This window comes from Salvelinus alpinus, chromosome 35 (genome assembly GCF_045679555.1).
Source record: "Salvelinus alpinus chromosome 35, SLU_Salpinus.1, whole genome shotgun sequence".
NCBI lineage: Eukaryota > Metazoa > Chordata > Actinopteri > Salmoniformes > Salmonidae > Salvelinus > Salvelinus alpinus.
The window spans coordinates 18,873,254-18,892,226 of NC_092120.1; the positions used below are offsets into that span (position 1 = coordinate 18,873,254).

The 18,973-nt window shown below is 42.6% G+C and overlaps 2 protein-coding genes across 2 annotated transcripts; one reads left to right on the forward strand and one right to left on the reverse strand.

Moving 5' to 3' along the window:
* The first annotated feature begins 1,066 nt into the window (after window positions 1-1,066).
* LOC139564131 (enoyl-[acyl-carrier-protein] reductase, mitochondrial-like) lies at window positions 1,067-8,594 on the forward strand. The gene is made up of 6 exons (XM_071383350.1): window positions 1,067-1,088; window positions 4,332-4,475; window positions 5,290-5,392; window positions 6,267-6,369; window positions 6,457-6,530; window positions 6,632-8,594. The coding sequence occupies exons 1-6, from the start codon at window positions 1,067-1,069 to the stop codon at window positions 6,633-6,635; spliced, it is 450 nt and encodes a 149-aa protein (XP_071239451.1). The 3' UTR covers window positions 6,636-8,594.
* Window positions 8,595-11,427: 2,833 nt separating this feature from the next.
* Window positions 11,428-18,726, reverse strand: smpdl3b (sphingomyelin phosphodiesterase acid like 3B). Its single transcript, XM_071384107.1, has 8 exons — window positions 18,257-18,726; window positions 17,872-18,085; window positions 17,572-17,669; window positions 17,308-17,451; window positions 15,160-15,329; window positions 14,719-14,899; window positions 14,316-14,449; window positions 11,428-13,473 (listed from the first exon to the last, which is right to left on the reverse strand). The coding sequence occupies exons 1-8, from the start codon at window positions 18,336-18,338 to the stop codon at window positions 13,111-13,113; spliced, it is 1,386 nt and encodes a 461-aa protein (XP_071240208.1). The 5' UTR covers window positions 18,339-18,726; the 3' UTR covers window positions 11,428-13,110.
* Window positions 18,727-18,973: the final 247 nt, after the last annotated feature.

Sequence of the window (18,973 nt, forward strand, 5' to 3'; positions counted from 1 at the left end):
TTTGTTCAGGCACACATTATTCAATTTCTGTTAGTTACATGTCTGTGGAACTTGTTCAGTTTATGTCTCAGTTGTTGAATCTTGTTCATACAAATATTTACACGTTAAGTTTGCTGAAAATAAACGCAGTTAACAGTGAGAGGACGTTTCTTTATTTGCTGAGTATAGCAAAGCAAAATCTTATAGAATTGGAAAACCAGACATTGCTTTCCTCCATCTTTTTTGGTGTGCTTGCTCAGAACTAATGACAGGCTGATCTGTGTTTCATGAGCAATCTTCTACTACTCACCTGCTTGCTTAACCGCAGTGGTGGCAACGTGAAATTTGCATAAAGTAGAGCAGAGCACCGCTCCTGCGCATTGCTCTGCGTGCTCCTGTTGAAAATGAATGGTGGGGGCGGGCCTTGACATGCCAAGGGTTAATCCAAGATGCCCAGGTTTACGGGTTTATGCTATTTATGTTTTAAAATGAGGGTGTCAAGTATCGCATGGTTATCATGTAAAAGAACCGAGGTGAGGAGGCATACAGTATGTAGAACCTTCACCAGGGTATGCACCACTCAACAACAACAGCTATCAAGCGCGAGGGGTAGTATTTGTAGGTATTCAACTGAATCTTCAATCAATGGTTGTATGGCCCTATTGTACAGAAACCACGGGGAGCCTTCTCAAGTTGTTCAGTAAGACTGTTAGCTATGTTAAAATATTGAGTACTATGTACCATTGAGTCTGGATGTAAATGCAATGCTGCCGTGACGTATTGTCATAGGTACAGATGTATCGGAAGAGAGAATCCAGAAGACTTCAAATATCTCTTGTGTGTTTTACAGGTTCGAGAGCATGGAGCTTCCCTCTGTTGGTGCTAAGAGTGTCCTTGTAAAATTGTTGGCAGCCCCCCGTCAATCCTTCTCACATAAACATGAAAAAAACAACACACACTGGTGACACACACAATTACATTTATTGTGGTGACACACACAATTACATTTATTGTTTAGTTCCTGTCATGAATGCACTGGATCGAGATCAAATTGATCCTAACCATAGTTGTTTTATATCCAAAGCCAATGTCCGTATTTGGTCCTGCAGGTAGGTACCTATGCCATCCTACCTGACCTTCCAGCAGTAGGTGGAAACGAGGGAGTGGCCCAGGCGATCCCAAGAGATGCTGGATTAGGTGAGTTAATACTTTAATGCTCACGAGATACTACTGAGATGAAATATCTGTCTAGGTTTACATTCAAGCCTTTTCAATGGCCCTTCATGCCTTAGAAACCAGGGGCCTCATTTATAAACTGTGCGAATCTACTAAATATACCCCAAAGCATGCATGCGCCAGCTTTCATGCAAAAGTTGTCATTTATAAAACCTGAACTTGACGTGAAAATGTGCTCACCTTCCCGCAAACTTTAGACCATGCGTACGGACAGTTTATAGTGGTTGAAGTATTGCGTTGCAAGCATACAAGTAGATTAGAATTTTGTTCAAATGGGGGATATGAGGGACAGGCTTATTTATAACAATAAACAGGTTAATAACAATATGCAATCAACTTGCCGTTAGTGAGAAGAGAGAAAATATATTTGATTTCTTTGTATTTTAAAATATTTAGAAATAGGCATCTATTTCCTAGGCTATTATTTATTTAATTTCCATGATCATTGCATAATAAATTCCTCACCTTTTCTGTGATGGTTTTATAATTACGAGGTAGCATAGGCCTAAATAGTTAGCATAGGCCTACAACAAGGATACCATTCGTCCTATCTCTCATTTATTGGACCCACTTCACAGTAGTAAAATAGATAAGCTCATTTAAGTATTTTGCTCTATGCCATCCGATCCGGAGCACCTATTTTTTTAATTTTTTAATTTTGTAATAATTTTTTTTTTAATTTTTTTTTTTTTTAATGTTATCCCATTTTCTCCCCAATTTTCGTGGTATCCAATCGCTAGTAATTACTATCTTGTCTCATCGCTACAACTCCCGTACGGGCTCGGGAGAGACGAAGGTCGAAAGCCATGCGTCCTCCGAAGCACAACCCAACCAAGCCGCACTGCTTCTTAACACAGCGCGCCTCCAACCCGGAAGCCAGCCGCACCAATGTGTCGGAGGAAACACCGTGTACCTGGCCCCCTTGGTTAGCGCGCACTGCGCCCGGCCCGCCACAGGAGTCGCTGGAGCGCGATGAGACAAGGATATCCCTACCGGCCAAACCCTCCCTAACCCGGACGACGCTATGCCAATTGTGCGTCGCCCCACGGACCTCCCGGTCGCGGCCGGCTGCGACAGAGCCTGGGCGCGAACCCAGAGACTCTGGTGGCGCAGTTAGCACTGCGATGCAGTGCTCTAGACCACTGCGCCACCCGGGAGGCCGGAGCACAGTTTTTTAACAGTGGAACAGACAGTTGTAGGTTACTTCTGTAGCTTACTTCTGAATACTGTAATTTCACATTTCTTGAGTAGACAATATTGCATTCATACACATAATCCATTTTTCATCACCATTGCAGAATAAATTCTTCACCTTTTCTGGTCATGATGGGTTCATATTCTCGAAGTAGCCAAATCAAATCAAATTTTATTAGTCACATACACATGGTTAGCAGATGTTAATGCGAGTGTAGCGAAATGCTTGTGCTTCTAGTTCCGACAATGCAGTACTAACCAACGAGTAATCTAACCTATCAATTCCACAACTACTACCTTATACACACAAGTGTAAAGGGATAAAGAATATGTACATAAAGATATATGAATGAGTGATGGTACAGAACGGCATAGGCAAGATGCAGTAGATGGTATCGAGTACAGTATATACATATACATTATATTAAGTGGCATTGTTTAAAGTGGCTAGTGATACATTTTTGATCAATTTCCATCAATTTCCATTATTAAAGTGGCTGGAGTTGAGTCAGTATGTTGGCAGCAGCCACTCAATGTTAGTGGTGGCTGTTTAACAATCTGATGGCCTTGAGATAGAAGCTGTTTTTCAGTCTCTCGGTCCCTGCTTTGATGCACCTGTACTGACCTCGCCTTCTGGATGATAGCGGGGTGAACAGGCAGTGGCTCGGGTGGTTGTTGTCCTTGATGATCTTTATGGCCTTCCTGTGACATCGGGTGGTGTAGGTGTCCTGGAGGGCAGGTAGTTTGCACCCGGTGATGCGTTGTGGAGACCTCACTACCCTCTGGAGAGCCTTACGGTTGTGGGCGGAGCAGCTGCCGTACCAAGCGGTGATACAGCCCAACAGGATGCTCTCAATTGTGCATCTGTAGAAGTTTGTGAGTGCTTTTGGTGACAAGCCGAATTTCTTCAGCCTCCTGAGGTTGAAGAGGCGCTGCTGCGCCTTCTTCACAACGCTGTCTGTGTGGGTGGACCAATTCAGTTTGTCCGTGATGTGTACGCCGAGGAACTTAAAACTTACTACCCTCTCCACTACTGTCCCGTCGATGTGGATAGAGGGGTGCTCCCTCTGCTGTTTCCTGAAGTCCACAATCATCTCCTTTGTTTTGTTGACATTGAGTGTGAGGTTATTTTCCTGACACCATACTCCGAGGGCCCTCACCTCCTCCCTGTAGGCCGTCTCGTCGTTGTTGGTAATCAAGCCTACCACTGTAGTGTCGTCCGCAAACTTGATGATTGAGTTGGAGGCGTGCATGTGTAACCGATGTGAAAAATGTAACAGTTTAACTTTATGTCCGTCCCCTCGCCCATACCCGGGCGCGAACCAGGGACCCTCTGCACACATCAACAACTGACACCCACGAAGCATCGTTACCCATCGCTCCACAAAAGCCGCGGCCCTTGCAGAGCAAGGGGAACACTACTTCAAGGTCTCAAAGCGAGTGACGTAACCGATTGAAATGCTATTAGTGCGCACCACCGCTAACTAGCTAGCCATTTCACATCCGTTACACATGGCCATGCAGTCGTGGGTGAACAGGGAGTACAGGAGAGGGCAGAAGAGGGCTCAGAACGCACCCTTGTGCCTACAATAGCCTACAACAAATTATCATATGCATCATATCCATGGTCTAAAGAATTGCAGGAGGCATTCTTGCGTGAAGTCCAGTTTTTATAAATGCCAACCTTTACATGAACTGGCATACTTATGTTTTGGGACATATTTTGTGCCCACACAATGTTTATAAATTAGGCCGCAGGGCCTAATACAGAGTATTAGTACAGAGTATTCAAACATTTTGCAACGGAAAACAAAAACAAGTACTCGGACAAGTTTAGGTGGTCCCTCCCTGTTTCAGTCCGTTTTCTTCTATTTGGTGCCTAATGAATACGACCCCGTCCTTTTCTCCCTCTCTCTGAGCAGGGACGTGGAGGACAGCAGCGGTTATAGCTGAAGACGATGTGATCTCGCTGCCCAATGACATCCCCCTGTTCTCTGCAGCCACACTGGGGGTTAACCCCTGCACTGCCTTTAGGATGCTCTCTGACTTTGAGGAGCTGAAACCAGGTGTGCTAAGTTCACCATTTCAACATGTAGATGCTAAGCTAGCTGTTACCCATTTTTGCCCATTGTACCCTTATCCAATACCTTTTTCACACTACTGCGGCTAAGCCAAGCGGTGCTATATGATTCTGGCCTTGTTATACATCCACCTAAGTTGCTGGAAAGTGTTAGGTTCTGATTTTCAGAGTAAAAACTCAACAGACACTGTGAAAGCTTAACCAAGTTTATTCTTATTCTTCCCAGAGGATCAATACAGCTGCATTAGACAAAAAACCTTGTCACACAAGAACTGATATTTAACCCTTCCTCCGAGTCTCCTACACATCTGTACAAACATTGTGTCTTTCCTGCAAGGCAGGACACTAAGTGATACGGGCCATAAACTTTATTTCTCCCTGACCTGATCTCAACCACCCCCTTCATAACTAATCCATGGCTCTCTCCCTTTATCAATGCCTGCCACATGTGATCGCTTTCCCTACCCTCAGTACATTCCAATCTTAATTGCCCCCACCATATACTTTCCTCCTTCAGATAACCAAGGGGCTATTAACACCAAAGGTTAATGGTTATGGCACCCCTCATTTCTCTATTACAACTAATGATTAATAAGGATTTAAAGTTCATAATTCCAAACCTATCAAAAGGAACATGAAAGTAAAATGTCAGAGCCAGCAAAGTAGGTTCGGGTTGGCCCAATAGTGTGAAAAGGATACAAGTGAGCTTCAGTCTTTTATACAGAACCTAACCTTCCTTCATCACAGTACACTAGATAATATGTGTATTGCACTGCTCTTTGTATGTGAGTTCATTCCAGGTGACACAGTGATCCAGAATGCAGCCAACAGTGGTGTGGATCAGGCTGTCATACAGATTGCTGCTGCAGGGGAGATCCAAACCATTAACTTGGTCAGAGACAGGTATATCCAAACGGACAGTTTCGTTTTCATTAGGGCACGAAACTGAAAATCTTTTGCAACAGAAAACAAAAATGAGTGTTTCTTCTGGGTCAAGTCCAGGTTGTCACGCCCTGACCATAGAGAGCCTTATTATTCTCTATTTTGGTTAGGTCGGGGTGTGACTAGGGTGGGTGATCTAGTGCATTTATTTCTATGTTGGCCTGGTATGGTTCCCAATCAGAGGCAGCTGTTTATCGTTGTCTCTGATTGGGGATCATATTTAGGCAGCCATTTTCTCTACTGGTTTTTGTGGGATCTTGTTTTCATGTTGATGCCTGTGAGCTCTACAGAACGTCACGTCTCGTGGCTCTTTATTGTTTTTGTGAGTTTCAATTAATAAACATGTGGGACTCTACGTGCGCTGCGCCTTGGTCCGAGTATGATTACCACGACGATCGTGACACAGGTAGTCCCTCGACTCCCTCCCCGTTTCAGTCTGATTTCTTTGGTGCCGAGTGAATAGAACCAATGCATACTGCACTAAGCTACATTTCAAAAAGAGAACATCTGAATTAGTGACTGATATAAGAATGTGACCTTTCAGCAGCTGAAGTAAAACAATTTAGGGGGGAGATTCCAGCCCTCATGATAACACTGGGTTATCAGCTGGGAATCTGATATAATGAAAACAGCACTGAGTCTTGTTCTATAACAGGGTTGTTGTAAGTAACCCACTGTCATAATATAGCCTACTACCCTAATAAAGTGATGTCTATGTGTGAGAGAGACTGCTATAGAAACTTCCGTAGAGAGCAGTGATTATATTAAGCAAGGTTGCGTATTCAAGAAGGCCCGTGTTGAAGAACTGCATGTACTTGTGTGTCCCTTTTCACAGGCCAAAACTCACACAGCTTATTGACAGGCTGAAGGCCATGGGCGCCAGTCATGTGATCAAAGAGGAGACCCTGAGGCGGCATGAAATGAAGGAACTTTTCAAGGTCTGTTGATTTCAACACTGCTCTGAAAGCTTAAATCTGATAGTGAATTTACATCCCAAAAAATATCATTATTTAATTTCCTTATAGACCTGTCCAAGGCCAAAGCTGGCACTGAACGGAGTTGTGGGCAAGAGTACAATGGAACTCCTCCATCACTTACAGTAAGTATTCAGGTGACTGAACTGAACTTTCTTCGTTGCCATAGCTTGATGTTCTGAGATTCAAGTGGATTTGATCTGATCTGATCTTTCTGTCTCCCCAGATGAGGGGGTCTTACGGGGACTGCTGGATGAGCTCTGCTCCCTGATCCGCCAGGGAAAACTGACCGCACCTGCCTGTTCAGAGGTAGGCCTCCAAGACTTCCGGCAAGCACTGGACACTGCCATGCAGCCGTTCACCTCAGCCAAACAGGTCCTGGTCGTGTGACCCCTCTTTTGACCAGCCCCAGCTGTTCTCAGGGTCATGTTCATTTGGCACCAAACGGAAGAAAACGGACTGAAACAGGAAGGGACTACCTGGACTTGTCTAATAAGAAACAGTCTTTTGCACTGGGTGCCCAATTGAATACGACCCTGCATACAAAACGAAGTCCTGGCACGTTCAACGGTTGCAGCCCCAAGGCTGCCGCTTCATCATTGTCGGAAAAACATTGCTCAAGCACACGTATTTTCCGTAGAGGCTCAAAGTCCACTATATATGTTATTAGCACCACTTTAAGTCATCTTTCCTGACAACAGTTCATGGAATTGTTTTCAGAATGGTCATGGATTCCTTGACAACTTTATGTATTGTCTACATGTTTATTTCTCCTGCATGGTAACATTGTTATATCCTGGTCCCAGATCGGTTTGTGCTGTCTTGGCAACTCCTATGGTTATTACTCTGCAAGACGGCACAAACAGATCTGGGACCAGGCTAACGTGGTTATGCAACAGATGGTGTTCTGGTAAAACACTAATAAACATTTGGGAAAGATTAAGCTATTTTATAGAGTTCCCATTACTTGTTGTATGGACACGAGCAAATACGATCATGACACGTATTAGACAGGTTTATTACTTTAAAAACAATACTGCAGGGTCCAACTAGAGCTGTTACACTGACCATGTTACCGCCACCGGCAGTCACGAGTCATGACTGCAGTCAAGTTCCACGTGAACAAATTCCAGACGATTCCGCAGGTGAAGAAGACGGAAGTGGAGGTCCTGGGCTGACGTGGTTATTAGTGGTCTGCGGTTGTGAGGCCGGTTGGACCTACTGCCAAATTCTCTTAAATGACATTGGAGGTGGCTTATTGTAGAGAAATTAACATGACTTTTTCAGGCAATAGCTCCAGTGGACATTCCTGCAGTCAGCATGCCAATTGCACACTCCCTCAACACTTGAGACATCTTTGGCATTGTGTTGTGTGACAACTGCACATTTTAGAGTGGCCTTATATTGTCCCCAGCACAAGGTGCACCTGTGTAATGATCATGCTGTTTAATCAGCTTCTTGATATGCCACATCTGTCATGTGGATGGATTATCTTGGCAAAGGAGAAATGCTCACTAACAGGAAAGTAAACAAATGTGTGCACAACATTTGCGAGAAATAATGTTTTTTGTGCGTATGGAACATTTCTGGAATCTTTCATTTCAGCAAATTAAACGTGGGACTAACACTTCGCACATTGCGTTTTATATTTTTGTTCGGTGTAACTCAAAACTAATTTAACACATTATTTAGTATATGCAAAGACAACATTAAATGAAGAATAGTCTGATGGGTGACAATATTAGCTTATCACTTGTGAATGATGTATTATCAATTGTCAATGATGCCCAGAATGTGCAGTAAGGCAAGAAACAGCACATGCCTTTTTTGTGTGACTTTTTTCAAATAGGTCGCACGCCTGTAGCCTAGCCCATAGGCCATAGCCTAGCCCACAACTAAAGTGGCCAAATAACTTCTTAATATTAAGCACATTCATTTGCTTTACAACCGGTGTAGAGCCAAACTGGCATACATACGTAGATGGTGTGTGAGTTTCAAGTTTGGGAAGATCATTTTCACCATTAAAAATGTACCTATATAATAAAGCATTACACAAAATCGCATTTGCGGTCATTTTTGAGAACTGTTTTCCCGCTAATTGATTCCATTTAGGAACATTTGCGCTTATATCCTACTGCCATTTGCGCATTGCTGCGCTTATAATGTGAAGAAATAGACTAATAGTTTATCAACATTTTAAGCTAAACGTTCTAACCTGTTGCATAAGCCTCATTGCTTTTAAAAGGTTTTTTGATGTGAGGGGTTGTATTAATTTGGGCTCTATTGCATCCCACGACTGTCCCAGAGTCGGCTATGTTTGGAATATTTATTTATTGAGCAGAAGGACAAGTTGACCAATAGAATAGGTCAACTTTTGTACTATGGGGGATAGTAGACTGACATGCAGTGCATTCAGGAGGAGTATTCAGACACCTTGACTTTTTCCACATTTTGTTACGTTACAGCCTTGTTTCCCCTCATCAATTTACACACTACCCCATAATGACAAAGCAAAAACGGGTTTCTAGAAAAAACAGAAAAAAAAACAGACATTTACATAAGTATTTAGACCCTTTCTTTACTCAGTACTTTGTTGAAGCACCTTTGGCAGCGATTATAGGCCTCGATTCTTCTTGGGTTTGACGCTAAGCTTGGCACACCTGTATTTGGGGAGTTTATCCCATTTTTCTCTGCAGATCCTCTCAAGCTCTGTTCGGTTGGATGGGGAGTGTTGCTGCACAGCTATTTTCAGGTCTCCAGAGATATTCGATCAGGTTCAAGTCCGGGCTCTGGCTGGGCCACTCAAGGACATTCAAAGACTTGTCCCGAAGCCCCTCTTGTGTTGTCTTGGCTGTGTGCTTAGGGTCGTTGTCCTGTTGGAAGATGAACCTTCACCCCAGTCTGAGGTCCTGATTGCTCTGGAGTAGGTTTTCATCAAGGATCTCTGTGTACTTTGTTCTGTTCATTTTTCCCTCGATCCTGACTAGTCTCCCAGTCCCTACCACTGAAAACATCCCCACAGCATGATGTTGCCACCACCATGCTTCATCGTAGGGATTGTGGCAGGTTTCCTCCAGACGTGTCACTTGGCATTTAGGCCAAAGAGTTCCATCTTGGTTTCATCAGACCAGAGAATCTTGTTTCTTATTGTCTGAGAGTCTTTAGGTGCCTTTTACTGAGGAGTGGCTTCCGTCTGGCCACTACCATAAAGGTCTGATTGGTGGAGTTCTGTAGAGATGGGAGAACCTTCCAGTGGATGGTTACCATGCTGGAGTGCATGGTATGTGAGTTGGTAACAATGTTATGTGAGTTGGGCCATTGTCCTGTTTAAAAACAAATGATAGTCCCTCTGAGTGCAAACCAGATGGGATGGCATATCGCTGCAGAATGCTGTGGTAGCCATGCTGGATAAGTGTAAATAAATCACAGTGTCACCAGCAAAGCACCATCACACCACCACCTCCATGCTTCGCGGTGGGAACCATACATGTGGATATAATCTGTTCACCTACTCTACGTCTCAAAGACACGGCAGTTGGAACCAAAAATCTAAAATTTGGACTCATCAGAACAAAGGACAGATGTCCACCGGTCTAATGTTCATTGCTCGTGCTTCTTGGCCCAAGCAAGTCTCTTCTTATTGGTGTCCTTTAGTAGTGGTTTCTTAGCAGCAATTCAACCATGAAGGCCTGGTTCACACAGTCTCCTCTGAACAGTTTATGTTGAGTTGTGTCGGTTACTTGAACTCTGTGAAGTATTTATTTGGGCTGCAATTTCTGAGGCTGGTAACTCTAATGAACTTATCCTCTGCAGCAGAGAACTCTGGGTCTTCCTTTCCTGTGGCGGTCCTCATGAGAGCTAGTTTCATCATAGCTCTTGTTTGTTTTTGCAACTGCACTTGAAGAAACGTTCAAATTTTCTGGATTGACTGACCTTCACATCTTAAAATAATGATGGACTGTCATTTCTCTTTGCTTATTTGAGCTGTTCTTGCCATAATATGGACTTGGTCTTTTACCAAATAGGGCTATCTGATGTGATATCTTCTGTATACCACCTTGTCAGAACACAATTGATTGGCTCAAACGCATTAAGAAGGAAAGAAATTCCACCAATGAACTTTTAACAAGGCACACCTATTAATTGAAATGCATTCCATGTGACTACCTCATGAAGCTGGTTGAGAGAATGCAAAGCTGTCATCAAGGCAAAGGGTGGCTACTTTGAAGAATCTAATATAAAATATATTTTGGTTACTACATGATTCCATACAATGTAGAAACTAGTAAAAAATAAAGAAAAACCCTTGAATGAGTAGATGTGTCCAAACTTCTGACTGGTACTGTATGTAAATAAAGTATATATTTTTTTATTATAAATTTGCAAAAATGTCTAAACCTGTTTTCGCTTTGTCATTATGGGGTATTGTGTGCAGATTGGGCATTTTTTTAATGTAATCCATTTTAGAATAAGGCTGTAACGTAACAATGTGGAAAAAGGGAAGGGGTCTGAGTACTTTCCGAATGCACTATAGGCTAGTGCTTTTTCTGTTTGTTAGACCTACTCATTTAGTAGGCTGACAAATTAGGCTAAATGTGAACAGTTCTTCTAACGTCTTCAATATGCGCCTCCAATAAAAGGGACGCATGCAGTTGCATCCCCGATGTGTCTGTCTTCACTTGTAGCCTACTTCTTAGCTGAGATGCCTGTGAGAAGGACACGATCACGTGACGGGCATTGGCTAATAAGAATTTAGATATGAGAGAGCCATGTGAGTGAAAGTGGCTTTGGAGCACTGCAGCCGGGAGGAGGGAATTATAATTATTATATTCAGCCCAAGGGCACAATGGCCACTTTGGCTGCAAAAGGCATGGATTTTTTTAGAGGATGTTATGGTGTTAGGAGAATTTTGTTCTCGTGTTCATTAACCAATTCAATGAAAATACTCTGTCTGTTACTAAGAATTTGTAAGGTTCTTATTAAAATGAAACAGACAGAGGCCAGTCTACTTAGGCAGCAGGTTAATTTACGAGAGCTCTGCTTATCATTTCCTGTACATTGGTCTATATACCTCACATTTTGTCATAAATGTCCTTCCTCCTCTCAGAAACAATGACAATATAGTTCACAAGTCTTCCCCTTCTCATACATTGCCTGTCACCTGTTATACAATCTACTACAAGCCCAAGGTCTCTCCCCTCCCTGGGTGGGGACAGAATGTCCTGAAAGGAACACAGTAGTACAGCTTGTCTGTCGATAGCTCCTCTTATCTCATACATTGTCTCACACTTGCACCCTGCTTACATACTAAAAAGGAACAAAAAGTCCTTGTACTAGTTCTGACTAAAACTACACACATCGGATTTAGATTTATGATTCTAATACATTTCATACAATCATACAGTGACAGGGTAGAATTCTGTTAGTTATAGTTCTATGTTAAATGTATACATCATTTAGTCATTATTTATAAAATTCATAACATATGGCCACACAAGGGGGATGCCGCCGGGAAACTTGAGGCATGGTGAGTGAATGAGAGCTTGAAGAAGTGTGTGCAGTCTGCACAAGAAACAAATCATGCCTTTCATGTAACTTTTTTTCAAATCATCATTAGTCGCATCATGCAGCCTTAGAATGTATTAATCTAAACATATAGCCCAACGTTTGTAACAACTAAAGTTGCATAAATAACTCTAAATTTAGCATATAGGAGGACATGTTTATTAACCGCTCGACAGAATAGCTGCATGTGCGGACTTCCTTGGAAATCGTTTGGAGAAAAAATCCTTTCTATTTTATTCAGCTATGTTCAATTGTATTCTTCATACTAGAAAATAATAAAACATAATGCCACGAAATTCTAAGAAAATCTTGTCTGCTAAATGAACTACAGCCATATTAGTGCCAAACATAAGGACAAAATAGACTACATTTTCTTCATATCATGTTTCTTAGTGGATTTATTGTGATGGTGTAGGCTATATATATCCATTTAATTAGACTTGTGTAGATGTTCCAAAGGTATGCATCAGTGGCTTGTAGGCTATGCGTGCAAGCCAGGACATAAACCCATTTATGTTAATTAACGGTCAGTTACCGTGAGACAACAGTTATTTGCTTGACTATCACCGGCTGACAATTTCATGATCCAACTTGATCTTCAAAAGATTATTAAGTGATTTATTAAAATAGGGACTATATAGAAAGAAATTCAAATTAAACCATTGATCATTCTTGCTACAGTCTACCACAAAGGATGGGCCTCTCTAGAGTATCAAAAAGATTTTCAGGTGGTATAAAAAAAAATTATTTACACCAATTAACATGAGTTAAAATAAGTCACAAAAAGAGTTTTGAAATCAAAGGTCGTGGATCTTCCTATTAAACTATTTTCTTTAAAATGTTCATAGCATAACGTACTTTAACAAGCGTGGTACGTGATTGAAATTGAGATGCACAGACTGGAAAATGCCGCATGCAGTCAATCTGTGAATTCTGATTGCTATATTCAAAAAGAGGCATTCTTGAAAGATCTTATGTTAGAAAAGGATACATTCATCTATCTGATTAAATCATTCAAGGTAAATGTCCTTAATCGCAACATTTGGGAGAAGGACTCCATAGATTGGGGCAGCCGTTCAGTCCTTTCATTGTAGGCAGCCAGTAGTAATGGGTCCATGTCTTTGGTGCACATTGAGATCATTAACAGCTTGCCCAGACAATACTGATCACCACAGATAGAACTGGCAACATGGCAACACCAGTCGATGATGCCCTCTCTTTCTCCAGACAATGCTCGTACCTCTCAAAGTCTACCTCTCTAGCAGCACACACGTGGTCGACTCGGCAGTCACTGTTGCATTCTGTCAGGTCGTAGTTGACTGAGTTGAACTCGTAGTACTTCTGCAGGTAGCAGCGGTCGCTGGCCATGCGCTCTACGGCCTGGTGCATGGAGGCCGGGGAGGCGTCAGGCACACGAAAGCTCTCAGTGAAGCGGTACTCTTTCTCCCAGCGTGCCTGGGCCACGTTGGCATGGGTCAGGTTCAGGTAGTAGGTCACCATGTCCTGTGGGTTGAGACAGATTGGAGACACTAATACCTTTTTCACACTACTGAGTCTAGTTTAGTGAAGTCAAGTCTGAATTATTTTTTTTTACATGGGTCACTCACAACACACATTACGTCATTAAAAATAACAATAGGGAACAGCATTGAAGTAAGGGGAACAATGTGGAAAAGAGAGAAGCCATGGCACCATAGTAGCAGCCTAAGCACAAAGCTGCTGTAAATGTGTAGTTATTTTAATCAGCTGTTTTGGATAACATTGTGAGTTTATTGCTTATATCTGATGGTTTTTACCCACAGATTTTGCAGATGGACTGGCAGGTCAACTCTTTTTTGGCTTGGATAGCTACATATTAGTCATTACATTTTAGTAGACACTTTTATCCAGAGCGACTTAACGGTGCTCAAGTGCACATGGACCGATTCTTCACCTCGGGATTCAAACCAGGGTTCTTTCGTTATTGGCCTAACGTTCTAACCACTAAGCTACCTGCCACCCCCTGCTAGCTGGTAAAATTTTTATTTGAATGATGCATCTGGACACTACCAGCTTTTTTGTTGCACCTGGCTGCTTTTGAAATAAGACATACGGAATAATGCAGTAACCCAAAAAGTTTTAAACAAATCAAAATATATGTTGTTTTTGAGATTCTTCAAAGTAGCCACCCTTTGCTTTGATGACAGCTTTGCATTCTCTCAACCAGCCTCATGAGGTAGTCACCTGGAATGCATTTCAATTAATCAGGCAATAATGGAGGAGGCAGAGTGGTAAGATTTTGTTTCTGAGCAACCATTAAATTGACAGATTTTTGGGGCTTTTAAGAAGAGTCCAACGGCTCTTACTTTGACTAGAAGAGTTTGGGTGTCATATTCAAAGACGCGGACCCCAGGGTTGTTGGCTCCGTCTATAACCCCAGGTAAGGTGGTCTTCCAGGGAGTGACACCAGGGGTAAGGAACATGGTACTGATGGGGGAACCTGGGGAAAGACAGTTGGTGAGATACTATAGATTAGAGGCACAAGTACTATAAATTGGCAGCACACATACATTTTTCTCTGCATCCAATGTTTGAACAATCATGTTCAAATGTTGAATTAGCCTGGTCCCAGACATGTTTGTGCTCTTGCCAACTCTACTGCAATGTTGACAAATGAGCAGAAACAGACTATGGCCCTGGCTAATGTTGAATGTCTTGAGATGGTGTAACAAAATGTATAGTATGTGCATCTGTTAAATGACACTGTACCTTCCGAGCTGTAGAACATGCGGAAGCTGTCAGTGTGATGATGGCCGAAGAACTGTCCGATAATTAGAGAGTGATGCTTCTGGATCAGCTCTAGGTAACGTTTGTTGAAGTTGGGTCGAAACCAAGGCTTACTCCGCTTCTTCTCAAAGAACCCTGGTGGAACGTGGCCAATGATGTAAACCTAAGAGAGAAATCGGTGTGGGATTGCGATTAAATCATAAAGGGATATCCTCAAAGTCTGTATGCAACATCTGCTTTACAAGTCTCAGACAGGGCTACCTCTCCATGAGAGCTTGATTCCAAATCACCTCCACTACATACGAAGAAAACAGGAGTATGTTATCTCTATATTTTCTAACAGATGCTTGGCTTTTACTGGCAGAGTTACTAGGCACTTATCTTCTCTTGCTATTTCTTGCAACATAGAGATAGTGGTAAGACCTTTTCTTTGTTGTTGGCAGCTTCTGTAAGAACTTGGTCTGCCCAGTTGAACTGGCCGGCTGGATCGTCAATTTTTTCTGTGGCACTGTTCTGGTCGTAGTATAGGTTAGTGTTGAGGACTACAACCCTGTAACCTGGTCGGTTCAGCAGGTTCTCTGTATAGTATCCACCTATAAAGAAAAAAAGGGAAAGACAATACAACTAATTGGACTGGAGTTGACTAATTCCATTCCAGACTCCATGGACTGGTTTTTCAGACACAGATTAACACTAGTCCTGAACTAAAAAGTTATTTTAATGAATTATTTCAATTGAGCATGCTTTTTAGTCCAGAAGGCTTAATCTGTGCCCCGGAAACTGGCACCAAGTGGTATACCCCTACCCATATGCACATACTGTATTACCTCAACTACCTCGTACCCCTGCACATTGACTCAGTACTGATATTCCTTGTATATATATTGTTTTTATTGTATTACTATTTCCTTTTTTTATTTAGCAAATATGTGTCTTACTTTTTAACTCTAAACTGTTGGGAATTGCCTCATAAGTAAGCATTTCACTGTAAAGTCTACACTTGTCTACACTTAAAGTGTAGTCTCCACTCTACACTTTAAGTCTACACTTAAAGTCTACACCTGGGTCTCGACCCCGCCCTGTGCAACTGGGTACTGGACTTCCTGACGGGCCGCCCCCAGGTGGTGAGGGTAGATAAAGGGTAGGTAACAACATCTCCACCCCGCTGATCCTCAACACTGGGGCCCCACAAGGGTGCGTTCTGAGCCCTCTCCTGTACTCCCTGTTCACCCACGACTGCGTGGCCATGCACGCCTCCAACTCAATCATCAAGTTTGCGGACGACACTACAGTGGTAGGCTTGATTACCAACAACGACGAGACGGCCTACTGGGAGGAGGTGAGGGCCCTCGGAGTGTGGTGTCAGGAAAATAACCTCACACTCCACGTCAACAAAACAAAGGAGATGATTGTGGACTTCAGGAAACAGCAGAGAGAGCACCCCCCTATCCACATCGACAGGACAGTAGTGGAGAGGGTAGTAAGTTTTAAGTTCCTCGGCGTACACATCACAGACAAACTGAATTGGTCCACCCACACAGACAGCGTTGTGAAGAAGGCGCAGCAGCACCTCTTCAACTTCAGGAGGCTGAAGAAATTTGGCTTGTCACCAAAAGCACTCACAAACTTCTACAGATGCACAATCGAGAGCATCCTGTCGGGCTGTATCACCACCTGGTACGGCAACTGCTCCGCCCACAACCGTAAGGCTCTCCAGAGGGTAGTGAGGTCTGCACAACGCATCACCGGGGGCAAACTACCTGCCCTCCAGGACACCTACACCACCCGATGTCACAGGAAGGCCATAAAGATCATCAAGGACAACAACCACCTGAGCCACTGCCTGTTCACCCCGCTATCATCCAGAAGGCGAGGTCCGTACAGGTGCATCAAAGCAGGGACCGAGAGACTGAAAAACAGCTTCTATCTCAAGGCCATCAGACTGTAAACAGCCACCACTAACATTTAGTGGCTGCTGCCAACATACTGACTCAACTCCAGCCACTTTAATAATGGGAATTGATGGAAATGTATGTAAAAATGTATCACTAGCCACTTTAAACAATGCCACTTAATATAATGTTTACATACCCTACATTACTCATCACATATGTCTATGTATATACTGTACTCTATATCATCTACTGCATCTTGCCATCTTTATGTAATACATGTATCACTAGCCACTTTAAACTATGCCACTTTATGTTTATATACCCTACATTACTCATCTCATATGTATATACTGTACTCTATACCATCTACTGCATCTTGCCTATGCCGTTCTGTACCATCACTCATTCATATATCTTTATGTACATATTCTTTATCCCTTTACACTTATGTGTGTATAAGGTAGTAGTTGTGGAATTGTTAGGTTAGATTACTCGTTGGTTATTACTGCATTGTCGGAACTAGAAGCACAAGCATTTCGCTACACTCGCATTAACATCTGCTAACCATGTGTATGTGACAAATAAGATTTGATTTGTTGTATTCAGGGCATGTGACCAATATATATATATTTTTTAAACTTTTGACCAGGCCTAGGCAGGATCTGTTGTAGTTTACCTGTGCGCAAGGTTGTTTGAGACTCTGGTTCCAACCAGTCCTGCCACAGCTGTGCTGTCTGTTCATAGATGTTGTTCTGGACTGGGGGTAGCTGGCTCTTCGGATGGTAGTCATGATTTCCCAGCGCTGAGTACACTTTAGTACCTGAAAGGTAGCATGAGTTGATCATATGGCTTTGACGAATATATCCAAAAGGAAAACAAAATATATTTCAGTGTCCCCCAGAGGGACTTCCACCTCAAAAGCAATGGAGGTTAAACAAACTTGGAAAAACAAGCTTTATGATGTGGGTGAGGTTGCTGATAATGGAGAGAACTGCCTCTTCTCCCAGATCCTCGTTCGGGACATGCGGCGTGTCATCTCTGTAGGGCAAATGTGAGGTTGTTATAAGGGACCTCTTTTAGATAAAGTCAATCACATGTGTAGCTTTATATACAGTACAGCAATCCTCAATGTTCTTCAATTGAACATTTTACTTTAAGAAGGTAAATGGACAAGTATTTACATTTTCACACACGCACACACACACAAGGGCTACATAAAATAAATGTTAGTTTGTTGTACCCTGTCCAGACGATGAAATCCGGATCTGGCAGAATGTGTTTCATTGCATACACTGTGGAGTTAATAAGGTCCCATGGCGCATCGCAGAGGTAGTGTCCAAATTTTCCCGCACTGGGCGCAGGACGTTTTCCACTGGATGCACACACAAGCTCAGGATTTTCGGTGTGTTTATAGGTTGGGTCCCAGTGAATATCCGTGATGTGCCAAAAGTTTCCTGGAAAAAGAAGTGCTGGTGACGCGCAGATAGATCGACTACAGCATTATCGAATGGTTATCTAACAACTAAAAACACATAGCTGCATTGTTTTCTATTGTTGATTAGGCTATATTAAATACATTATTTAAATTGTTGAATGTATATTGTTAGGCAATTTTATGCACTCACCTGACAGCCCCAGAACTTTCCCGCATGTGAAAAGAAGACAGGACAGGACGATGGTCTGCATCGCAGCCATAGTGACTGTCATGGGGAAGGTAGACTCACTGGACAGACGTGCACGCCGTAATCTATGAAGTCATGACTCATGTCCCTAGTTGAATAGCCTAGTCTCTAAAATGAAAGATAAGAAACAGCTGGGTTAAAGTTATACTTATTCATCTCTATATTCTATTAGACCTACTAATAGACTGAGGCATACATGGTTAAAAATATTTGTCAAAATAGGCTATAAACATACATTTATTGTGACCTTTAGCAAATACAATTTGTAACACTAATCAACAACTAGATTTAATGTTTTCTTTTGCAATTTGGTTCCAATAAAATGGAGCGTGTGATGAGCCAGCAGTAGAACATGTCCTCTGCAACAGGGACACACCCTTTTCACGCCAATTCGATAAAAAGTGACTTTCGTAGTAGGTTAGGACAGCGTCCGGTTTCAACGAAGTGGAACTTGTCATGTGACCGGCAAGGGAGAAGGAAGGCAGAGAGCGCGCTTGATAGAAATTGAAAAGTGTTGCTGTAGCTTTTGATGAAAAATAACATCAAGACAAAGCAACTGCATTATAAGTGGAATGCACTGTTAAGCGCTACGTCCCGTGGGGTTCGTGCTGATTGTACGGAGATTGTGACAGCCGGTTAAATGGCGTCCCTTGAGAAAGC